This window comes from Myotis nattereri (assembly GCF_964212035.1).
Source record: "Myotis nattereri genome assembly, chromosome: 11".
Lineage (NCBI taxonomy): Eukaryota > Metazoa > Chordata > Mammalia > Chiroptera > Vespertilionidae > Myotis > Myotis nattereri.
The window spans coordinates 24432374-24458650 of NC_138086.1; the positions used below are offsets into that span (position 1 = coordinate 24432374).

A 26277-nucleotide genomic window follows, 5' to 3' on the forward strand; every position below is an offset into this window, starting at 1 on the left:
GCTGGTTATTAATAAAGCTCATGAGCTTACAACACCTGGAAACACTTCGTTAATTCCTTTTGGGTTCAAAACTATGGTTCCAGGTGGTGAGCTCTGTCTGTTTCTGAGAATCAGAGGCTAAGGAAACTGCGAAAGGATTAATGTTTAATGTCAAAGCAGAAAATGTATATGAGTAGGTTTATAATCTCCAATAAAACTGGCCTGTGACACTGACTGGTGTTCTTTCTTATCAAGAGAATATTAAACAGGAATGTGGAATTAAATTTACAGTCAGTGTTTTAAGCAGGCAGAGTATTTAGACATACAGCTAAGTATGGAACTTTGTAATATTTGTCACAAAAGATGGAAGAACAGAGAGAAGTTAGCTCAAAAATTCCTCTAAACATTTAATCTCATCAACAAATTTCTGTGACAATAAAGACATCCGATAAAGTTTGCCACAAGTGATCATAAATTATTAGTGCTGATCATTCCATTATATTGTTTTGAAAACAACTTGGTGCTGTCTGAGTAAATCATATTCTGCCTGGGGCTATGTAGCTCACCTCGGAATTATTTCAGAATCATCTAAAATGACTCATTTTTCTATTAAAATGATGAATGAGCTAAATGAGGTATGTAATAAATACTGCAGGTTTGTAAACAGATTCCTGCTCTCAAGAGAATGGAGGCCTTACTTCATTTAGTAATTCTGCCCCTCGTAATTTGCAGGAGAAGTCATCCCTAAAATATAGTTAGTAAAGAAAAGAGTGGAGAGAGGCACAATGGGACAAAATGGTGAACGTCTTTACGTTAAAGGAATAACCCAGGGTACATGAAAATAAACCCTCACACCCCCAAAGCAAGGCTCAGCTCCAAATATCAAGAAACACAAAAAGAGCATAACTCAGTGCCATTTAGGAATCATATCTTAGCAATAAAAACAGGGATATTAAAGGAAATAAATACAGAGCTGTTGGAGAATGTTTAACATTACGAAGAATTTAATGACCAATAAACAAAAAGGGAGCAAATCTCACTGCACGTGGTAGGTAAGTCCCATATTCACCATTCCTGCTATTACTGAAGCCACTGAGCCACAGGCCCATGCACAACAGGCTGAGAGGAATTCTCAAGGCTGTGTCAGAAGTGACAGTGTGAGACTGGCCACTGAAGACAAAGTGGACAGATCGATGTTGAACACACAGGAACATGTGCCTTACAGTCTCATTCAAAACATACTGTGCAAAACTCGTATTTGGGGTTTGTAAGGATTGATGAAATTCACTATGGTTATGTAAAACTTTTAATTTGTTACAGGTTAAAGCCAACACTCAGGGCCATATTTCTTAGCCTCTTCAGTAGGAAAAGAGATTCTGGTGTCAGTTCAATAAAATTCCAAAGCCCTAATGACAGTTCATTTAGGACCAGGCAGTGAAGCAAATAAGTTAACAAAATGCCAGGCCATTACAAAGAGGTGGAATTATAACTAGCTTTCCGCACCTTCGTTGCCCATGGATTTTTACTCAGCGCTCTCCGTACCTCACCGTGACACCCGTAATGACCCAAGTGATGGGATGTCAATATGCTATTTATGGCAGGGCCGCCACACAGGACACTGCTCAACGAAAGTTGCCTTGAGCCAATCAGTTTGCAAGAAACGTGGTGCATTTTTTCAAGTACATTTAGAATGAGAATATGACAGCACATTCTAAGCAGAGCTGCTCCTCATAGCTGTCTTTAAATACAACTTATTGTTGGCAAGACCATCAACAGCATTATACTCAGCTGTGCTATTTTCTTCTCTACTCACTTTGTCAACAAGGTGAGTCATACAAGCTGAGACAGTCCCTTGGAAAAAAGCAATACAAGCAACTGGCAGTCGCCTCTACATTGTGGTCACTGGACAGTGGGAGTTAATCTTCCCTCCAGCCCCTCGGTGCCCGCCAGCATGCCACCACGCCTCTCCGAGGCTGCTGGCTAGGGCTAAGGGCCCAGGTAGTTCTGCAGAGCTGGAGAGGGAGCGTGGTTTGTGTATATTTGAGAAAGATATATTCATCTGGTTCAGTTGTCAGTATGCAAGCAATCCTGCAATCTGTAATAACAGTCCTATTCTTTCTCTGGGCCCTTAACAAAGGCTGGGCTGGCAAACTGAGAGAAAACATGTTTCTCCTTTTCTACGGCAGCAGCAAGCAAACAAACCTGAACCTGCCCTGGCACTCCATGACCAGCAATCTTTGATTAACAGTCTCTTCACAGGGCAGTATGCCTTCCAGCTGGCAGTAGTAACGCTGCTTTAACATACACAGGAGGTAAGGACCACACATAATAACAAAGGACATAAAGAGAGAAGATGGCACGCGGATGCTCTGTGCTGGAAACCGTAATGGATCCAAACACACGGAAGGCACAGGATGCTACCGCTCTGCTCCCCCATCCCTTTAAATTTCCCAATAAGAGAGTAACTGAGAAAGAGTTACAAGGAAAGGGACTTGCAGATGGACCCAGGCCCATTCTCACCAATAACACTGAGGAAGATATATCTAAATGGCTCAGATCCCCAAGCATAAAGTAGAAACTCTATATTTAAATAGTCTTCAAAAGCACAACTCAGAATCACCAACTTCATCTTTGGAACTGAAAGCAAATTAATACTCAATGCATGTCAAAACAATTGGGGCTTAGGGTCTATATAGCAAGAAAACCAGCACAAAGCATATATAAACAGAGGGATCGCGTTAATAGAAGTTCAAATCAAAGTACTAACTTGCACCCCCAAAAATAGCAAAACTTAAAATAAAATTTAACTCTCGTTAAGTTCCCAATAAAAGAACCCAGGATAAGCGCTGCTACATTGTCACTCATTCACCCGGATAATTATCGATACTAAAAGCCCCAAATGATCACTCGCTGTTGTTTTACACAGAACTTCTGAGCATGGACCTTCTTGATCACAGCAACATTACAGCCCCAATCGTATCCTCTGCCCTTGGGCAGGGCCTCGCTTACACCTGGGCAGCAGTGGTATTATTATCTACTTCCTCTGACTTAGTCATTTCCCTCCATATCCCAAATTCAGAACATTTTTCTCTTTTACCATGAAATTTCAACTGTCACAGTTTGAAGCACAAACAAAACACTGAAAAGGACACAGCACAAAATTAATCAATTATTGATTGCTTCACTGGTACATTGCAGACAAAAAGGAAACTGGGAAAGAAAAAGTGACATTTTGGTGAAACAGTTGCTTAAATTTGCAAAAACTAGATTTATGCACTCACCTGCCCTAATTTTGTAAGGCTTTTTTTCCTAAATACTATGAGGTTTTTACAAATTCAAAATTGTAGCATAAATAGAAAAACAAAACTGAAGGTAAGAATGCTTTTCCCCACAACCCTACACTTGACTGGAGACTGTGAGGAAAAGCAACCAGGTTGAATTCACCTGTGCATCTCTAGCAACGAACAGTGCCTAGCACACAGTAGGTGTTTAACAAATTTGTGATGGAGGGGAATGTTGAAAGGGGCCAAAATACCTAATGATCTGACTAGTGCTTTCTCAGTTTCCATTCATTTCTTCCTCTAGTCCATCCTTCACATGTTGCTAGAATGAGCTATCAAAATGCCCATCTAACTATTTCATTTGTCCCCTTCAAACCTTATGCTCTATGAAACTCAGGACCTTAACCAACTTCTTCTGCCTCATCCCTCAACACTCCTGGCACTGCCCTTCCCACTCGGCCATCCCTTGTAGTGTGCCACTGTCCCCATGCTTCTGCCTGCAATGTCACAGGCTGGATCATCCCCTGTCCTCCCCGCGAAGTGCATGCCTACACTCACTGCAGGCCTCAGCTCAGCACCACTTGCCTAGGAAAGCTTCCTCCCCTTTTCCTCTCCTCCCACTTACAGGCTTAAGTAGATTCAAGTCTTTGTTTACTTCATCAGCAAGTATTAACTGACTGTTGACTCTTTGCTAGGCAATGGCACATACTAGGCACTTGAATGTGTGAAATAAGTCTGAATGTGAATAAATGAAAAACAGCAATGAGTTAAAAAAAAAAAAAAAGTCCCTGCTTTCACTAAAGTGAGAATTCTCACAAAAATGTAAGTAGCATGGCGCTATAACAGACTTAACACTTTTTAACATTATTTTAAGTCTATCTCCCACATTTTACTGTGAATTCCTTAAGGACAGGATTTTTGTCTTCATTTCTATATCTTCAGTATCTAGCATACAGTAAGCACTCAATAAAGCATCTGTCCAAAGAGGAAGAAAATTATTTCACATGTATGTTTGGATAAACTCCAGAATATTTCAGTAGCTATCCCCTTAAGTAAAGTGGGGCTTCTTTTCAAGTTTAAATTTAAAAAGACAATACAACGTAATTCTGCAGTGATAAGGAACGACTAATGTTAAAACAGCCTAATGAGAGAAAAAGAAGTCAATCAAATTTTAATTGACATTTTAAGAAGAAATCAAATATATTTGAAAAGTCAAAAAATACAGCTTCCTGCTCTGTTATTAAAAAAAAAAAAATCTGACGACACAGCAAATATTAGATTGATCTGTACGAGATCTTAAACATCACACAAAATGTCACGTTGCGTTAACTTTACAGGTTTCCTCTTGTTTAGTCTTCACTCTTAGGAGCAGGTGCTTTCCTGCTCCTAAGAAGCACAGCTTTAATGTGGATTTTAATTAACATTTTGTGTGCATAAATTATCAGTGAACTGCCTCCCCAGAAGCTTTGGGGTGAAATCAGCTGATTGAAAACTGGTACGTCACCGAGAGGTAGAATGGGTGGCTGGGGTACCCTTCTTGAATCTAGAGCAGGACTTGCCGGCTTCTCCAGCTAAAGCAATTCTTCCAAAGGGGAAAATTTCAATCTGATCCTATTTTGAAACTTCAACGACAGGGCCACCATGACTTTGCCCTTCAAAGAGCTTTAAGAAAGCCAGCATCTACAACTGTGGGAGGAAAAGCCTGGATTCACATCTAAAAAGACAGCAATCCAAGTGTCAACTGCTGGTGGGAGGAGGAAGATGAGGGAGGAGGGAGGAGGAAGATGAGGGAGGAGGGAGGAGTTCGTTTTATTTCACAGTACCAACACCACATCAGTTTTGTGTGTGTTTTTCCCTAGTTCTCCAGAAAGACAGCTTTCCAATTCCTTCAAATGTGTGAAATCTAACCTTTACTTTCTTACAGGCTGCAACATTTGGGTTCTAAATAAAGAAGAACACATCAATGTTTGGCCCTCACTCAGGGCCCCACATATTAAGGGTTGAGAATGCAGCAATGGGAGCCCAGCACTCGCAGCAGAGCAATGCTAACGTTCCCAGGGTGACGCTTACATGGATCATGGTTCTGAGGATGCCCACCTCCCCAGCTCAGGATCACAAAAGTAAGGGACAATAGCAGGCCTGAAGTTCCACACCACTCATTTTACAAGATGGTGCGATACAGAATCTGGAAACCTGGATGGTACCCAGCGATTAAAAATAATCTAGTTAATAAGAAATGGAGTAATACATGTTAGAATTAAATTGTCCACCTAAACCATTTTGAATAGAAAAATATGTGTAATATTGCTTACATCTTTAATAATTCTTTTCTAACTTTTAATTGTGGTAAAATACACATAACAAGATTTACCGTCTTAACCATTTTGAAATATACAGTTCAAGAATATAAAGTTCATTCTCATTGTTGTGCAACCCATCTCCAGAATTCTCTTTATCTTGCAAAACTGAAATGCCATACCCATTAAAAAGCTCTCCACTCCTCCCTCCCCTCCAGCACCGGCAACCACCCTTCCACTTACTGTCTCTAGCTTATTTCACTTAGCACAATGACCTCAAGGTTCACCCATGTTGCATGATGTGTCAGAATTTCCTTCCTTTTTTTTAAGGCTGAATAACATTCCATTGTCTGTATAGACCACGGTTTTGTTTATCCATTCATCTACTATACACTTGGGTTGCTTCTACTTTGTGGCTATTGTGAATAATGCTGCCATGAACATGGGCATACAAATATCTCCTTGAGTCACTCTTTTAATTCTTTTGGATAAATAGCCATGAGTGGGATTGTTGAAACATATGGTAATTCTATTTTTAATTTTTTGAAAAACTGCCATACTGTCTTCCACAGTGGCTCTGCCATTTTATATTGCCACAACATCTTTGCCAATCTTGTTGTTGTCTGTCTTTTTTATAATGGCTGTCCTCATGCATATGAGCTGGGTCCTCAGTAATTTTTATATCTCCCAAGTTTTCTAAAATATCCCTGTATTATTTTAATAATCAAAGAAAAATCCAGTTAGATACATTCAACCATTAAAAGTGACTACACACATAAACACTTAGTGGTATAGAAAGACCTTTATCATATAGTCTAATTTTTTAAATGAAGGTTATTACATGAGTTATACAAGACTAAGTTTATTATCACCTATGTTTGTGTGTATACATATTCCCATATGTATACATATACTCTGTTTTATAGAGACTTAGTGGAATGTGAAAAGAAATATAAAAACAATAAACCAGAAACTTAACAGTAACTATCTCTGGATAGTGGTAATTTAAGTGGGTTAATATTTTTTGTATTTATTTTCTTATCTTTACCCATGAATATGCATGCCTTCTATAATAATGAATAATAACAATGAAGGGGATAATTTGGTAAAACTGTTAGGCAGCCACCTTGCTGTGGCCAGGAACTGTCACTCAGATGTCTGAGAACACTCAAGCCAGGACAGGATCCTCTGACTCAGTGATGATCCTATTGTATAAATTCTACTTTTATTCCCTAAAACAGCAGTTCTCAACCTGTGGGTCGCGACCCCTTTGGAGGTCGAATGACCCTTTCACAGGGGTCGCCTAAGACCATCGGAAAACACATATATAATTACATATTGTTTTTGTGATTAATCACTATGCTTTAATTATGTTCAATTTGTAACAATGAAATTGGGGGTCACCACAACATGAGGAACTGTATTAAAGGGTCGCGGCATTAGGAAGGTTGAGAACCACTGCCCTAAGGGCTTTGAGGCTTTATTTGGCTAATATTATAATAGATGCTGAAATGCAGGAGTTGAGAGCATGGCAATTTGCCATCTGTATTCTACATCCCCAGAATCACAAAGACAAGACCTAACAAAACAGAACATACAAGGCCAGTTTCTTATGTTTAACATGCTAAAATATACATGTGTGTAATACACAAGATTTGCAAGTTACAAAGAGAAAAATGGGCTGAAGATAGCTATTCCAACCAAGTTTACAATACATTACATAATATTTTAGTTACTGTTAAATAAGAAATTCTTATATTTTCACATTTTTTGGTGAAAACACTTTTTATGCTTTAATATATGCGTGTATGTTTAATGTGTTCTTAAATCCCAATCTTGCTTATCTCCCTGAACTAAAAGAACATGACAATATGTCCAAATTTAGGCACAAAGAAAGTAGAGAAAAGAGTGCTTCAAAGACAAGAGAAAAAAATGGGGGCACAAAGAAAAATGCCAGCCAAAGATTCTTCTACCTGCTAGAAACTAAAAGCTCGATCCCAGCCTTCCTTCTGCATCATCACTATTAACCCTCTCCACTCCATTCCTGGCCCTCAAATTGGGAGGCTGTGACATTAGTGAAGACGACTCTCAGGAGTATAGCAGATATAACCAATGATCGAATTACTCAACACTTACTGCCTTTAATTCTGAAATCATCCCCCTGGCTCTCCTTCCGCATGTCTTGGCCTCGGTTCCAATCAACATGTGCGCCCCTCATGATGGCTACCAGCCAGTACCTTGACATTTCTTTCTTAATCCATCACCTCCATTCCAGCTTCACGTCTACCCATTCAGCCTGGATCCTGGATGAGTCACTGAAGTAATGGATTCATTACATGCTAACTTCCTTTAACTGTTTCTACGTATTGGTATGCAGTCAAAGGTTAGCCTCCCAAAGAAAGGACTGAGAGAAAGAATAAGAGAACAGAAACTGCCCTTTTCTTAAAATTTTCAACAATTCCCAAATGCCTGCTAAAGTAAGGACACCGAGAGGTCACAGGTTCGATTCCTGGTCAGGGCACATGCCCTAGTTGCACTTGATCTGCAGTAGAGGGCATGCAGGAGGCAGCCAGCTGATGTTTTTCTCTCTCTCTCTCATCAATGTTTCTTACTCTCTCCCTCTCCCTTCCTCTCTAAAATCAATAAAAACATTTTTTTGAGCTGTCTAGAGCAGCTGTGGGCAAACTACGGCCCATGGGCTGGATCCGGCCCGTTTGAAATGAATAAAACTAAAAAAAAAAGACCGTACCCTTTTATGTAATGATGTTTACTTTGAATTTATATTAGTTCACACAAACACTCCATCCATGCTTTTGTTCTGGCCCTCCGGTCCAGTTTAAGAACCCATTGTGGCCCTCAAGTCAAAAAGTTTGCCCACCCCTGGTCTAGAGGGAAACACACCCAATGAAAGGAATGGTTGCAAGATAATGACAAATTGATGAATGCCTTTTAAATTTTCTTCTATTACTAATTATTTTTAGACATGTTTATATCATCTTTTCTTTAAATTAAAAAAAAGTGTTTTAATTATTTCTTTTGGTTTCTCAAAGCCCTTGCACTATGTTTTCCCCTTTCTAAAGCCCAGAAAGTGACTGATCCAACCTTCCTCACCTTTGCTGGAGAGTTCCCAGACTTACATCTGGCAGTCATCAGAAGCACAGAAACAAGCAAGGCTGCTCACCCCAGAGATTTCCAATACAATAAAATCAAAAGGGAGGAAGGAGGGACGGACGGATGGATGGATGGATGAAACACACACACACACACACACACACACACACACACACACACTATCCCTTCAGGCAACATGCATGTACCTATGTCTCTGTGTTGACTTTTATTTCAATAATTCTGAAGTTACCTGTCTTTTTAAGTCCTTCGTGGTTAATCCAAGCAAATTGCCAACTACTTGTAAAAGGCAAAAACAAGGAAATTGAAGCAAAGAGAACATGAATTTTATCAACTCTAAAAGCTGATGTAGCTTTCCCCAAATATCAGAGGTTTCCTGTAGACAAGACATTTCCACTATTTGTTTCCTGCTCACCAGGTGCTTTGCCTTCGTGCGGTCCTGCTCACTCGATATCCTCTCTCGGAGAATAGCTCTGGTTAACTGCTCATTGGCAAGAGCCCTCTCTCGGTCCAGTTCTTTGCTTTGCTTTAGTCTGAAAAGACAAGAAAGGTCTAAATTAGAAAGAAAACATTTATTAGTTGACATTATTTTTAATAAAGTACTTAAATAAAGAGAAACAGCTGAAATCATTTTGACAACACTTTATCAAAAGCAGTTGTATTTTCTAGTAAATCCTCATGCAGCTCTTCCCTGAGCATTTAAAATAACAGAATTAAAATACATGGAGTTTACCAGTGTGACTGCTAAGCTAGTTTTACAAAGTTCTTATGTAAAACTGAAATCTGGCCGCCTAAAAATTCCGATGCCACCATATGCTCTCTGAGATATAAGTAATAAATCTAATTAACAAGCATCTATAAGACCAATATTTGAAGGTGACCATCTCTTCCCCACAAAAATCAACTGTGTTTTGAATACATAGCAGACACTATAGGAGGCACTGATAACACAGTGCTGAACAAGGTGGACATGTCGAAGTCCTCATGGATCTTATATTACAGCAGGGGACTCAAATCACAATTAAGATGTCTTTTCGGCCCAGCAGGCGTGGCTCAGTGGTTGAGCATCTACCTATGAACCAGGAGGTCATGGTTCAAATCCCAGTCAGGGCACAGGCCCAGGTTGTGTTCTTGATCCCAGTGAGGGCATGCAGGAGGTAGCCAATCAGTGATTATCTCTCATCATTAATGTTTCTATCTCTCCCTCTCCCTTCCTCTCTGAAATCAATAGAAATGTATTTTTTTAAAAAAATGTCTTCCCACCCAGTGAATTACTCCCATTTTCCAACAATCCTCATATGCAAAACTAGCCAGACCTTTCAACAGCAGAGCTCCTCACCTCTGGAACTGCTCCAATTTGTCCCTTAGCTCTACACCAAATGTAACACTACGGTCTAGCAAAATAAAACAGCAGAACTGTACCTCCCAAAACCTGCACACAATGCTGATTATATTAATAAAGCATCTTTTTTTTAAAATATATTTTATTGATTTTTTACAGAGAGGAAGGGAGAGAGATAGAGAGTTAGAAACATCGATGAGAGAGAATCATCGATCAGCTGCCTCCTGCACATCTCCCCCTGGGGATGTGCCCGCAACCCAGGTACATGCCCTTGACCGGAATCGAACCTGGGACCTCTCAGTCCGCAGGCCGACGCTCTATCCACTGAGCCAAACCGGTTTCGGCAATAAAGCATCTTATTGCATTAGGTTTATCAGAAACCTCATCACAATTAGGTCATATTAACTTACAATCCACTAAAACCCCTCATTGTGCATGAAAAAGATAAATTACTTTGGCACCGATCTTCGCCATAGAGCCTGGCACATAAAGGTATTCAGATAAATGAGCATACATTTCAGTTTAATTTCATGGACAAAGATTTTCTGATTGCCTTTTCTTCTTGGAGAGAATAACCCCTCTATACGATCATATCCCCAAAGGTCTAAGCCATGCTGTGAAAAGAAAAGGTAAAATTGTTACATTGGTATAAGTGAAATTCTCAGTGAAACCTACTTTATAAGTGAAAATGATGAATAACAAATGGAACTCAGTACTAATCTATCAAATTTTAATTTTAAAAAATGATTGAGCCCTGATTGGTTTGGCTCAGTAGTTTGGAGCATCCTCCTGTGGACCAAAAGGTCATGGTTTGATTCCCAGTCAGGGCACATGCCTGGGTTGTGGGTTCGATCCCCAGTCAGGGGGATGAAAGGAAAGCAGCCAGTCAATGTTTCTCTCCCTCCCTCTCTCTCTCTTTATCTCTCTCTCTCCACCCCCTTTCCCCCCACCCCTCTGTCTAAAATCAGTGAACATATCGTGGGGTGAGGGCCAGAAAAATAAACAAATAAGTAATTAAATAAATAATTCTTGAAAAGAGCAAAAGAAAACAGTTTGTGTTGCTATTTTTAAATTGCTACGTCATCCTGATACACTATATTCCTCAGATATCAATTATAACAGATAAAATCACCATGTAAGTAGCAGCAATAATACCCACTATGGGGTCAGAAATACAGAGAAAGCAGTGATTTTCTGAAAAGAAGAAAAATCTCCTAATTCACCACATACAGCTTTGTTTTCTCTATCCTTGTTTTCAATTTTTCATCAATAAAAAGTTCCGTTTTCTTTTCATTATCGTCAAGAGCTTCTAAAATCAAAAGTTGTAATGCGTTCCTCCCCCTAAAAATTAAACCTGCTTGCTTTTGTGTTCTTAAATAAAGATGAATAGAAACAAATTAAAACCAGCACTTTGAAACTGTCTAATGCAAAAGCAACTGCTAGAATATTTTTTCTTAAGCAATAAAGAGCAATTATACTTATACAAACCAAATTTCTCTATATCATATCAAAATAAATTTCACAATAAGAACAGCAACATCATGACTCCACACATTAACTCACTGGGCATGTATGACTGTAAGAGAACAGCCATAATTAGAAGTCATGTCACTCCTGGAATGGCAATTCTAAAACTACGATCCACAAACCAGCAATACCTGGGAGAATGCCAGGCAAATCCTCAGATACACCCCACACCTCCTGGGATCAGAAACTCGGGGTGGCCAGAAAACTGTCTTGTAGGAAGCCTGCCAAGTGATTCTGATGCATACTGAAGTTTGTGGGCCTCAGCCCTCAATTACCAAAATGCAGTTTTACCCAAATAAATCCTGGAGATATATAAAAGGAGAGGTCCACATATGAATGCTGAGGTTACTGAATCAGGTTATCATCCTCTGCTGCTAAAGTATTTTAAAAGCATATCACCTGAAAGTAAAAATTATTACCTACTTTACAAGTGAAGTAGAAACGAAAATACTAAAAATTACTATCATTTACGGGTCACCTATACTATATGGCACGCACTGTGTTCACAGGGCACTTTAAATACATATAGAAGACGCCTATAAAAATTAGTTATACAATGAGTTCTATACACTAGACTTTTCTCATATCTACCATATTTGGTATATCACATTTTTAAAAAGTATATTTTAATAGTACATGTTTTTTCTGCATCTTCTTGCATATGGCATAAATTTTAATTACACATGGAGTTAAAAGTGGCTGAACTTTAAGAAATATCATGAAGTTTTGGCAAGTTAACAAATAAAAGCAAAAAACTGAGCACAAAAACCTTTACTGTCAAAATAAAAAATATAGGTTATTCAGCTTGTAATACTTAATACTTGGCCCAGATGCACAAACTCTGGAGACCGACTCCTGGGTCCAAATCAAGGCTCGACCACTTACTAGCTGAGTAAGTACCTAGTGAACCTCCCTGGGTCCTGTATTCTCAGAGTAAAATGGATGGTATAATCCCTACCTTACAGGGTTCTATATACACAAAGCACTTAGCACAATGCCTGTGACAGAATAAGCAATCAACACGTTAGGTAAGTAGCAGCAATAATACCCACTATGGGGTCAGAAATTCAGAGAAAGCAGTGATTTTCTGAAAAGAAGAAAAATCTCCCAATTCACCACATACAGCTTTGTTTTCTCTATCTTTGTTTCCAATTTTTCATCAATAAAAAGTTCTGTTTTCTTTTTATTATCGTCAAGAGCTTCTAAAATAAAAAATTGGCAATAATGACCTGGCAGCCCCATCCTTTCACACGCCTTTTTTTCTTTGCCACAAGGGCATGGACCTGGTCTGGTTTTGTTCACTGCTATATCCTGATGCTTCTTTTTATATAGACACATTTTTTTAATGTTTGGGTTTTGGGTGGTTTTTTTTTCAAAGAAAGGGGGGGGGGGGGGAAATAGAGAAATAAAAACATCAATGATGAGAAAGAATTGACTGGCTGCCTCCTGTTCGCTCCCTACTGGGGATCAAGCCCACAACCTGGGCATATGCAGTGACTGGGAATCGAACCGTGACCTCCTTGTTCATGGGTTGATGCTCAACCACTGGGCCACACAGGCCGGGCTATCCCCAATTCTTTTAACAGTCCCTGCCACATGGTAAGTGTTCAAATACTTCTGAATGTACCCATACATAAAGGAATGAATGGCATATTTCCAAACTCAGACAAAAAATGAAAACCAGCTGTAGAAACAGAATTTTAGAAACAACTAGGTGAGTTGAAGCCTACAGGGCCAAGCCACCATGTTCTAACTGTCACGAGTGTGATTTAATCCCAGAATACACTAAGTCCCTTAAAACAGCAGGATGTTATAATATTTTCAATATAGAAGATTTTCTAGACCCGATGCTATCACAGCCTGTGGAATACCGTACCTCGCTGTGCTTGATTCTTGGCTGCAGAGAGACTGGGAGTGGCACAAACTGACTAAAAAGAAAATTATTTTCCTTTCTTAATTCTTACCTTTACTTTCATTTATCCTTATAAACAGGCCTGTATCTGTAGGAGTTTAGGAGAGGTCCCAGAACAAATCCTCATTACTTACCAGCAACTTAGCTGGACAATTTAATAAACCTCAGTTTTTCCAGCTTTAAAATGTGAAGATTGAACTACATATTTTATATATATAACCACATATAGTCCTAAGGTCCCTTTCAGCTAAAAGTTTTACAAGCATCATACATTAAATATATTATTCCCCATTCCATTAAAACTCGTGAGAAAAGTGATAGCAGGGAATAAATGAAACTATGGAGTGTTTACTCCAAATTTTATCGTTATCTCAGTGGGCACTTACTTATATTTCTAGTCTCATTCGAGTTTCCTACTACTTGATAAAACTGTATGCTAAGTCAGAATAAATGGGATTCACAAATTCATTCAATATACATAATATGCCGAAACCGGTTTGGCTCAGTGGATAGAGCGTCGGCCTACGGACTGAGGGGTCCCAGGTTCGATTCCGGTCAGGGGCATGTACCTGGGTTGCGGGCACATCCCCAGTGGGAGATGTGCAGGAGGCAGCTGATCAATGTTTCTTTTTCATCGATGTTTCTAACTCTCTATCTCTCTCCCTTCCTCTCTGTGAAAAATCAATAAAATATATTTAAAAAAAAAAAATATATATATATATATATATATATATAATTATGTATAATTATTAGGTGACAGACACTATTCTGGTTACTGAGAATAAAATGATGAGCAAAAGAGACCGTCCTTACCCTCAAGAAGCTCAAACTCTGAAAAAAACATTATTTATACAAAGTGTGGATACTGGGAAATTATATGAGAGGGAGCTGATATTTGAATTGAAATCTAATTAATACTGACATAGCAGCATAGGGAAGGCCAGTGTCTTAGATTCTGTGACTGCTGTTTCAGAGACCAAAGGTTGGCAGATCTAGGGACACAGAGGGAGCTCTCTTAAAACACAGGCACATCCCCACAGCACACTCACGGACACACACAACACACACAGTTTTCAATAAAAATTAATGCAAGGCTTAAAGGGTCCACTAAAGCTTAAAATCGCCTTGGCAATTTAGAAAAAAAACTTAGAAGACAGTTTTGCTTTCTTTCCAATTATTCTAAAGGGCCGAGTTTCACATAAATGGTGTAGCTAGTTGAGGTTTCCTTTTTTACTTTAGAAGTAAAAGCAACAGACTGAACACTTCTAAGCTGTATTACTCCTCGTCTCCCCAACTCTCCCCTCCAAGAAATTCATTTACAGCAACATTTTCTTCTTATAAGCGTCCTCTCCCACTGATTCATTTAGATCCTTTCACAACAATTTTGCAAAGAACAGCTGCTTGTATTCTCAGTTCTTTTCCGAGCTTCTTCTCAGTGCCCTGAGCTTTATATTCCACCAAGCCGCCCTAGTTCAATGGTCATCTATGAAAGGTAGATGTTCAAACAACTTCTCTCTCATTCTGAGCCGAATGAGATGACAATGCTTGCTGGGCCTCACTGAAAGCTACCGCCCAATGCTGAGCTATAGTCAGAGCAGGTTGTTCTGTAAACACTCTGCAAGAGAAAGAAGGGGAAGTGCTCCCTGACAATGAGAGGCAGCACTTCACTGTTAAGGTCCCTATTACATGAAGAGAAGGCAAGAGATAAAAATAAGTCTTTCATTATTAACTTGGGTTGCCAAAGATTTAAGAATTATCTCAAAATAAAACTAAACTTGCCAAGTATCTTGGAGAATACATTCTCTTTATTTATTGGCATTTCCCACTTACTATCTCAGAGCTCCTGGCCTAATATTATTCTACATTAAGCCCGTGATAATAAGTTTCATTTAAATTTCCTTCCTTTAAATACGTATCTCTCCTCATTTAAATTCTCTAGAGTTTTTAGCAAAGTAGTAGGAGTTTAGTGTAAACTTTTCTTATTTGCATTAAGTAATTGGATAGCTTGCCTAAGCTTAATGAAACAAATACCAGTCTGCTCTGCCCTTATACCACAGGCCCTAGTAACTTAGAATATTATCAGTCACGTGAGAGATTTAAGATACACCAGCAAAATCAATTTCTAAACACCAAGCAAATCTCCTTTAATAAATACTATTAGAACCTGTTCTTTTAAATGGAAAAAAAAAATAATAACAATAAGCTACTGATATACATTCAGCTCCCACAGGTAGCTAGTATATATAAATCTAGTTCTATATATTTTGGTTTCTACATAAAACTAGCCAATATTGTTTTATTCCAAAGAACCAAAAGGGTTTAAGAAGGCGGGAAGGGCATTTTAAAGATAACTTTAGCAAGGCATTTTTTATATACTCAACTTCATTTCCTTCCATGGAAGAGGCATTACTATGTCCCCTTTTTAAGGAGAAAAACTGAGATGTGGACAAGGGCACAGGAGACGTGAGATGATCTGATCTGGTCCTCAAAGCCAAGCTTCTCAAACCTCTGAAAGTAAACTCCTATAGGAATTAGTTCCCACTACATTACTCACCTTCGTGGTCATACAAGGACAGTTTGAAAACCCTGTATTATTCATAATTATTCTAAAACAAGATTTTTTATTTTTTATCATTATATCCAGCCAGAGGTTGCCAGAGCCAAAATTATTACCAGCCCTTTCCCAACGTGGTCCTAAATGTTTCTCTGAACTTATATACTGCTCATTTAGCCATTCATAAATACTCAGATTTATCTTCATGTAGGTTGACACAGAAGTAATTCTATCTAATTCTAGCTTGGAAAATTACTTTATAATTTCATATATAAGGCCATTATATTACTGAGGGAAAGTTGATAAGAACCTCAGATAATGGGTGAGAATAAATGGAAAACTGACATTGTTAGAGATAAAGTGATTTGATGAAATGATTTATTTAAAATTGAACTATGACCATTATACACAGATTATATCTGCAAAGTACTGCAATGTACTTGACTCAGAAAGACTGCTTCCAACACTGGAAAAGAAAAATGAAGGCCTACAACCTCAGAGGTCGTTTTTAATGCTAATGATGAATTTTATTTTAATGCATCATACTTTGTCAGAACATGCTGAACTAGCACTCAAAATACTGTTTACGGTTCATTTTTTAAACAGAAAAGCTGAACTGGTAATTCAGCAAACTAATTGTAAGACTATTAAAATTAATGACAGAATAAATATACTGCTTTCTATTAATAAGAACTTACAAAAATAAAAGTACATAGCAAGCTTAATATTTCTCAGTTAAAATTATTTAAAATCCTGGAAGGAATGTTTATTCATTGAACTTTCAAAGTAAATTCATAAGATGTACATTAACATAACCATATTACATTAATATATCATATCTATATGTATCTATATACAATATTTATATGTTTCACAGATGAAGAAATTGGCATTTATTAATGCTTACTTTGTGCCAGGTACAGTATAACTCACTGAATCCTCACAACAGCCTTATCAAATCGATTACTGTATTTCAGATGAGGAGGCTGAGGTACAGAGAAGCTATGTGAAACTCAGGCTAACCGAAGTTATAATTTGCCCAAGGTCACAAGGCTAGTGAGAAGTGTAGCCAGAGAGCTTGACTTTGCAGCCTGCAGTCTATAGAAGACACACACACACGCACACACACACACACACACACACACGTATATATTAGAATGTGAGCCATGGGATAAGAACTTTGTCTTATGCACCACTATAGCCCAGACACTAAAAAGTATATGGCTTTTGGCAGACACTCAATAAATATTTTTGAAAGAATGAATACAGAAGATGAGCACAGTTTAATACTATGGAACACAGGTACTCTTTACATAATAGTAACTCAGCAATAACTAACCCTGTCTTAGAAAGTAAAATAACTGCAGTCTAGCTAACCATGAAGTAAATCAGTAGTATGTTACCAGCTTACGACCTGGTTCTGAGGTGTAGCCAAGAGGACATTTATTCTGGTCATCTACACTTCCACATAAATATCATTTAAAATGTCATTCAGAGTTTAATAAGCGAGTTTTACCTTCTTTTCTACAATAACATTAAGAATAAGTGATTCTCCAGCCAATCAATGATTCTCTCTCATCAATGATGTTTCTATCTCTCTTTCCCTCTTCCTTCCTCTCTGAAATCAGTAATAAAAAATGTATTTTAAAAAAAGAATAAGTGATTCTGTTTTCATTCACACTAAAATTTAGTCACAATTTGGAGATTTTCCTGCAAAGCTTCAAAATGATGCCAGATGAAAGAAAACTCAGCCCAGGACTGGAAGCCTACGACTGTTATTGAGGATCACCCACAGATGGAATCCAACAGTTCCCATCTCCCCTTCTAGGTGATCACTGACCATGCCCACACTGGGTATTACTCTGCACCTAAAGTCACCATTTCAGTTCTCACTTGGGAACAAGTTCTACCTGACTTTCATTTTCTGGGACCATCTTTTTTTTGTTCTTTTTTTTTAAGATTTCAAAATATATATTTTAAAGAAGGCTGTTTGGCTACACCTCTCACTAGTCTTGTGACCTTGGGCAAATTTTATATATATACACACACACACACACACACACACACACACACACACACACATATATATATATATATAATTGATTTCAGAGAGGAAGGGAGAGGGAAAGAGAGATAGAAACATCATTGGTCGGCTGCCTCCTGCACGTCCCCTACTGGGGATCGAGCCCACAACCCTGGGCATGTGCCCTTGACCAGAATCCAATCGGGGACCCTTCAGTCCACAGGACAATGCTTTAACCACTGAGCCAAACCAGCTAGCGCTGAGACCATTTTCTTATCAAATACTCTCTGCTAGTGCACTGAAAAATGCATTTATATTTGAAAAGAATTCTGATTTTAGTTCACAAGTTATGTCAATATATCTAGGGCCTATGCACCCCCTTCTCCTTTAGGAATTCAGTTAAACTCTCCAAGTTACACAACACTGAATCACCCCTGTCTCCACCCTACCACAGGGACCTACGGCTGCTTCTTTATCTGGTTAGAGACATCTTAAACCAAAATAATGAACTTTTTATCTTAAAGGATACACCAATTGGCACAATATTCAAAATACAACTTAATAAAGGTAGGAGTGAGGATATAGAGACACACACTATTAAATTGTGCCACATCCGCAGGGCTTAAAAATGAACAGTTTTATAGAAGGAGTGGGAGCTAATGCCCCTACATGACCTGTCACCACCAAAGATTTGTCTAGAAAGTCTCCACACCCCTCCCCTTGCAAACACCCGCAGGATGGAGCTGCAGCTGGATGCTGGAGGAGGGCAGCCACAGCGCCAGCTGCAGGAAACAGGAACTAAGGTCAAATGCAGGCATCTGTGGGGTAAATCTCTTTCATTGGTCCAGCAGGGCAAACCATGGACTCCTCTGGCAAGCACTGGCCCCTTCCCAGATGGGCAGCTTCAGCAGGCACAGATGACAGTGTGAGATGGCTCCCTCCTGAAGATAAGAAACTAGGACAATATTCATGGTTCTGGGCATCTTAGTATCCTTATGTATACAAAACATACAGCATGCCTGCCTTTTACAGTGTTTTGCACTTATGTTTCCTTTTCATGCAGGAGACATTTTTGCAGGACACATATTTTGAAATTATATCCTTGGTAAACTGGTCAGTCTTGGGAAACTTGGCCAGAGAGAAAGAGAAAGAGAGAGAAGACATTATCATTCTCCATTCTGAGACTTACAGAGGGAAAGAATCAATACTTCTTTCCTATTTCAAAGGACTTTCAAGCTTGAATCAAAATACAGCCTCTCCCCCTCTACTTGCATTGTCCGTGTCAGACATACACACCACCTAACTCGCTCCCCCTTTACTCAGGATAGACACTTTAATGTTAAAGCTCAGCACATTCCTCCATCAAGACCAGAGTATACATTTTTAAGGAAAGAATGATTACACAAACACAAATTCCTTTATTTTTTTAAATCAAGTAGTCTTTGAATTTCTAATCATTTTTCATTCATATACTGAACTGCTCATTTGAGTGATGCATAAAGGTTAATGACTGTTGTCTTTATAAACTGCTTGCTATCATTACATAATTGTGCTTCTTTATTCTTTTAGTGCTTATAACCTTCCACTGTACTTTTTCTGATACTTCTTTTTGTTTGGTATAGCTTTGCCGATCCAGTAACCTTTAACCTTTATTAAGGTTAAAACAAATTATTTTGTTTTAAGTGTAGGTCATATAAATAACACATAGCTCACGGTGTGTGTGATGTGTATTTAACATAATCTGGCAGCCTTGATCTTTAAACGGCAGCTGTGGCCAGTCACAATTATTAACAGTATAAACACTGATACACTTAATTTTTTTCTTCCCTTTTATATTATGTTTACTACTAATTTTATGTTTTTTTCCCTTTCCTTGTTTTCCAGTTATAACAAATTACTAGACATTCACTTTCCCTCTCAAAAAATCTATGGTATTTTTCCATGCAGTGAGTGATCATTCCCTTCCTGAACATTCACACACATTTTTCCCCAAGTATTGTTTAAAAACACAATTTCTGTTATTTTCTCAACCACTACACTCTGCAAACTTAGTAAGATGGTATCATTTGAATACTTGGACTTTTCCCTCCAACCCAACTCTTAGCTAAGAAAGAGTGCAGTGCTTTTAAATGCATATAATTTTTAGGTTTTCTTTTCAAGGATTTCTCTTCAATCTCAAGAATCCTTACTAGCACCTTGTATTAGCACCTTCGGATGTGGTCTATCATTCCTGTGCACAATGCAAAGACTGATCTCCAAGGGTGCTTCCGTTCCTCTCCGCAGTTCTCTGCATTAAGATCTCCGTTGTAATTAATGTGTAATGTGGTTAGAATTGTCCTTTTAAGCGTTTTCCTAAGATGGACCACTCTGTCAGGTATTGAGCTATGACTCCTAGCATCACACTCCTCTTCTATCCTGTGCTTAGCAGCTGGGTCCCTGTTAGGCTCTGCCAATAGAGGGAGCCAGAGGGCGACTGCAAGGCGGGAGGAAGAAAAGGCTGCTGTCCTGCTTGCTGTCTAAGCCTTTCTGGTCACTCAGGCCTCACTGCGTCACCACAGCAGCTGTTTAATCCAGTCTGCCCACACTTGCAGAAGCAACCACAATGTACCCTGCACTCTGAAGACACCAGTTCTACCCACTGGTAGGCTCCTCAAAGATCTGAGTCCCAAACCCCTGGCCTTGCCTCCAAACTCAGAGACAGGTGCCCCACCAGCCAGGAGGCACCCCTCTTCAGATATCTGAGCTGCAATTTCAAAGTGCCTTTGCCCTCCAAACTCCAATATCTTAGCGACTCCTACAGCTTCCACCCAGTGCTACTCTGGGACACCCAAACTCCAATATCTTAGCGACTCCTACTGCTTCCGCCCAGTGCTACCTCAGGGACACCTTAAGGCTGCACTGTCCAGTACCATCAATGTTATATCCACATATGGAATGAAATGCGCCTGTCCAAACTGAGATATGCTGTCAGTAAAAACTATACACTGGATTTTTTAATACTTAGCATGAAAATAGGAATGCAATATATCTCGTTACCTCGGTAATCAATTGCAAATAATAATCTTTTGGATATATTGGGGGAAATGAAATACCCTTCAATTATTTTTACCCATTTCCTTTTACTTTTTTTAAATGTGGTTACTAAACATTTTTTAATTACATAGATAGTTCAGATTATGTTTCTATTAAACAACACCGCCTTAGTGTTGTTGTTGGGGGAGGGGAGTTTTGCCTTTTCAGCTCAAATACCTCATTAACAATTCTTATATTAAATTCTCCTTATAAAAATAACTGATGAGTTTTGTCTCCTTAATGGATTCTGGCTGCTAGCTGATAACACTAATAAATTCTCTAAATCCTTGCATATCTAAGTCTCTTTTTCACCCTGACAGGTAAATGAGAGCTCAACACAGAATTTGGGGACTTCGGTCCTTTTTCTCGGGAATCCCTGGAAGTCATTCCACCTCCTAGTTTCCAGTTTGGCAGAAGAAAAGCCTAAACTTCTTCCTTCATAAATTAGTGGTTCTTTCTGTCGGGAAGCATGTAAAAGAGCCTCTTGATCCTCAAGTTCAGAAACATGAGCAGCCTAGGACTAGGCATGCATCTTTTCTCATCAGTCCCTCCTAGAATAGGCCTCTCGATTTGCCAGTCTTTCTTCAGTTCAGTAAAATGTTTTACATCCTTTCACCATTACCACCCCTCTATCTCTTCCCTTTATCTCCACCAGAATTTAGTATATTTCATCAGCTATACAGTGCATGGGCTTATCCCCCCCCCCTTTCCTTCACTATCTATGAAATCAAGATGCCCCTTAAAATTAATGTATCTTACAATCAAGTGGCGATGGTTGCCAATGCTACAAATATCAAAAACACACTGAGATAGTCCAACGTTTCTTGCTAGAAGCGCCTTCTCTGAGTGCTCTTCTCTTCTGTTTATCTTCCTGGCCGGTGCTGCTTTTCACCTCCTACTCACCAGGCTCAGGCCCAGCTGCTGGGCTGTGTTACGTGGAGGTACCACTGAATGGCTCACTGGTGTATACCTCCAGCTGAGACGCTTTCAGCCCCTTGTCAAGGGAACTAGGAAAAAAGTCTCCCTGTTCCCGTCTCCCACCCACTACCCACCCAGACCAGTTGACTGGGACATGGAAACCCAAAGGTTCTCTGAGGAACATTCAGATAGACTGGGGCCAATGCTGGTGATCCACATGCTATGCCGAACTAACCCACTGGCTCCCATCCATCCATCAGATGCTCTTCTAAGAAAAAGCAGCTGGGAATTGGACTGAAATTCCAATTGAAATGAGAAGACAGTAGCAATGCTTTCAAGCCTCCAATTCCCGAGAATCCTCTCCACTTAAAAATTCTCTATTATATCTTTATTTTTCTTAACATTAAAGGGCTACTTAAAGCATTTTAGTGCAGAATTGATCTAAAGTGCTGAATGGGGCAATCTAGGGCACTGCACATGAATTCTTATGAAAATAACTTCCCTATATTGTCTTTTCACTATGAGAGCTCCATTTTCCTAAAACAAGGAACCTTGAGGTATAGTATAGCTGGCCTGTACCACAAGCACTAGGAGAGCTCCTGGGTACACATACAGGATGTGAACTACGGACACCAACACCCAACCAAATGAGAGCAACTTTACACTGGGACAGAACACGGGCCAGTTTTGCAGCTCAGTGACAATAAGGAGGAGTAATTGAAGAGCAGGTTTTAGAGGATCAAGGAATAGACAGATTGCCTATACTGCAGAGTATTGCTTTGGTTAAATACTGCACAGTAGTAACCTCAGGAGCAGCCTCCGCAGCAAGCTCCTTCTCTGCATTGCTGTGAGACGCACAGCAGGTGGCCGTAAGTTCTGCATATCTGAGGGAAGAGCATCATCCCCTTTGGAAAGCTGGGAGCAGAATGAAGTTATACGTGAAACAGGCACAACCCATCTCCAACAGTATATGCAGCAAAACCAATTTTGTTCTCAAAAACCATTTGAAACCCACTCAGCAAGAGGATAAATAGCCTCTTAAGAATCAAATTCTACACCATTGATCACAATCACAATTGTTATTATTGGCTAGTTAAACACAGGCCTTAAAAGAGAATCTCCATCAGTCTCACTTCTGAGTAAAGACGACTATATTTTTACTTCAACTCATCTGTAACCTCAAAAGAAATATCGCAGAGTTGAAGGAGCCTTGTCCCTGACCAAGCTCATCTGTTAAAAGTCACCTTGATCTGCACATAAGTACCACGGACAGCAGCACCCACCATGCCTGCTCCAGTGTGCATTCTCCCCAGATAACAGCAATCAATCCATTTTCAGGCCTCTCTGACACTCTTCACCAGCTAAAAATTCATTCCTGAGCAGACGCTTATTTCTGTGAAATCACACTAAAGAAAAAACAAATTCTAACAAAAACACCTTGATCTGAAAACCACACTAAGCAGCATACTGGATTTCATTTAATTTTCATTTTAAATATAAAATGAGATGGCATAAATATGTAACAAAAAGAGCAAAAAATGTGAAAATCTGTATGGTTTTTCCCTGGTGTCTTTCTAGGGTAACTCCTGGTCATTCCCTTGATAGTTTCCATCGCCAACTCAAAAATTAAATCACAGACATACATTAATAAGAATTACCCTTCAGAATTCACATTAATAACAAAAAGAAAACAACAAATGGAGTCATCTGAAATGAAAACACACTAAGAAGTATTTTTGTGACTTATATGGAGGCCACAATGTGAGAACAAGGTCTGAGCCCATAGCCCGGCTCTAACAAAAGACGTTCAGACCCATGTGGTCCTTTCACTCTCTATTCCATTTAATTTATTTTATTATTGAAGATTTTAACATCCAATTTATTCCATTTAAATGAAAAAATATTCAACTAGTAATATTTATAATAGCTACTATTTATGGAGAACTACTTGTACCAGGTATTTTATTTTATTTTACTTTACTGTATTTTGTTTTGTTTTTTTGAGAGAAAAAGAGGAAGGAAAAGGGAGAGGGGGGCAGAAAGAGAGAGAGAAAGAGAAAGAGAGAGAGAGTGGTGGAGAGAGAGAGAGAGAGAGAGAAATCTATGCAAGAGCAAAACATCTTATTGGCTGCCCCCGTACAGGCCCCCACTAGGGATTGAGCCTGCAACCTGGGCATTTGCCCTGACCAGGAATCGAACCAACAACCTTTTGATGCTCAGGAAGACACCCAGCCAACTGAGCCACACTGACCAGGGCTGTACGAGATATTTTAACAGGTGTTTCACGTAAGTTATTTCATGAAATCCTCACAAAAGTCCCGCAGAGTAGTTACTATTTGCCGTGGAAAGCTAAAGAGGCAAAAGCAGAGAGAAGTAAATAAGTTGCTCAAAATTATGTAGAAAAACAGTATGTGGTGGAATTTTTTGTATTCTAGATTTAAAACACCAAAACCCATGTGCTAGTCACTATGCTGCATGATCTTGATTGCTTAGGTGAAGCCTCTCAAGGTAAAACGTTCTGTGTTCCAACTCAAACCCTAGTAATAATATACATGAACAATCTCTCTGCCCTCCCTTAACAACGCCCTTCTGCCGTTTATCCGTTTGTGCAGGACAAAATTTGCCCTTTGCTCGACTCTAATGCATCGGCAAAAGCAGACACAGGTACTGGCATCACATGGCGAGGAGAGGTTAGAAGACGACGGGCAATGTGCCTCCACACTTTCCTTTTCTCGCTCCCAGACTCGAGGGTGAGAAATACAGCTTCCGCTCTATTGTGAAGGTATGATCTGCATATAAAATTACACCCAGTGAAGATTAAGGACCACACTACTATGACTACAAAACATCGTGTACAACATGATACAAAAATTTCAAAAGGTTCATGTTAGACCTTTTTCCCTTCGGAGTTACTAAGGCTGAGAAGGTAATAAATTAATGTTTCAAGAGATTTGTAAAGGTACACATGCCAATGCAGTGCCCCAAACTCAGTGGTTACAGGGGTGGCGATGCTCCCGAGCCCCCTAAAATCAGCAATGTAATTCTAAATGGGAAGGAAAAGGAAGTGGGATGGTGGTGTGAGGAGGGAGTATGCTCGACAGGCTTTTGAAATGGGCTATTTATTTACTGTGGGGCAGCCCTGCAAGAGGAAAACGCTGTAACATTTGGAAGCAAAGCAAGGGAAAGGAATTACAACATTAGTTAAAAACATCTTGTGTATTACTGTCTACACGTTCCAAGAATGTTTAATAACATGAAATCTTCAAAATCACTAGGTAAACCACATCTGCTTATACAAATAAAACTGTTTCCACGATGCTAACAATCATTTCTAAATTTCCACTGCATTGCAGGCCTACGGAACTGAGGCGTTTTAGTGATGCAATATTACTCACTGACACAGTGCTCCCATCCCACACAGAACAAACCCTGTTAGCTAAACTAACAAAATGAATAATTTATCCGTCAGCCAGCAGGAATTCATGAAGCCACCTTCATTATTAACTTCACATTACCCATTTCTATCATTTTTGAAACAATAGCTATAGGCATTCAAGATGAGCCCATTGGCTACTTACATAGTTTCTGACCTACAGATCACAGGAAAATTAGTTAATTCTCCATTCAAAATAAAAAATCTAGGTAAGCAAGGATGTTTTAAAATCAACCTACACTCTCTCATTGATTTTCCTCGTTAAACTGTAACCCATTAAATGTCAATAATCACTAATGTATAAAATAATCAACATAACCATATATAATCAATATAATCAATAAAGCTCATAGGCTATGTTATTGCCACTGCATAAAAATCAATGTATCTCATCAGTTGTGTATTTCCACACCTTTTTCTACTTGAATTCTCCTTATCGCACCAGAAGTGATTTTTTTAAAAAAAAAAAAAAAGAAAGAACAATTTTAGAAACAAAAATGTTTCTGTCGTTTTCCTTCATGGGAAGAATTTTATGGCTTCTCACTGGAACTAAGAGGGTTGTGAGAAGCAGCAAGAAACCAGATGTGTTCACGGCAATCCAGAACAAATTTTATCTCAGAGAGCAAGGCTTGAATTCCATCTCTCTCTCTTACACTCTGGCGAGAATCAAAAGCTTCCCGGTTACTCCAAGTTCACGGGAGGCCTATCTAGCTTCGATTTTGCAGAGATGATAGCCGTCACGGAGATCTGAAAAATGGTCCCTGAATCAGATAATGCACTTTTTATAAGCAGCTAGAATTGTACCAACTC

At 39.1% G+C, this 26277-nt stretch overlaps 1 protein-coding gene across 2 annotated transcripts in view; it reads right to left on the reverse strand.

The window, feature by feature from the left end:
• Positions 1-26277, reverse strand: part of CHCHD3 (coiled-coil-helix-coiled-coil-helix domain containing 3) — a 256325-nt gene that overhangs the window by 150146 nt on the left and 79902 nt on the right. For both annotated transcript variants that reach the window (XM_081101975.1, XM_081101974.1), the window contains exon 4: positions 9102-9219. In XM_081101975.1, the coding sequence (XP_080958101.1) occupies positions 9102-9219 (118 nt within the window). The remainder of the gene's footprint in view (positions 1-9101; positions 9220-26277) is intronic.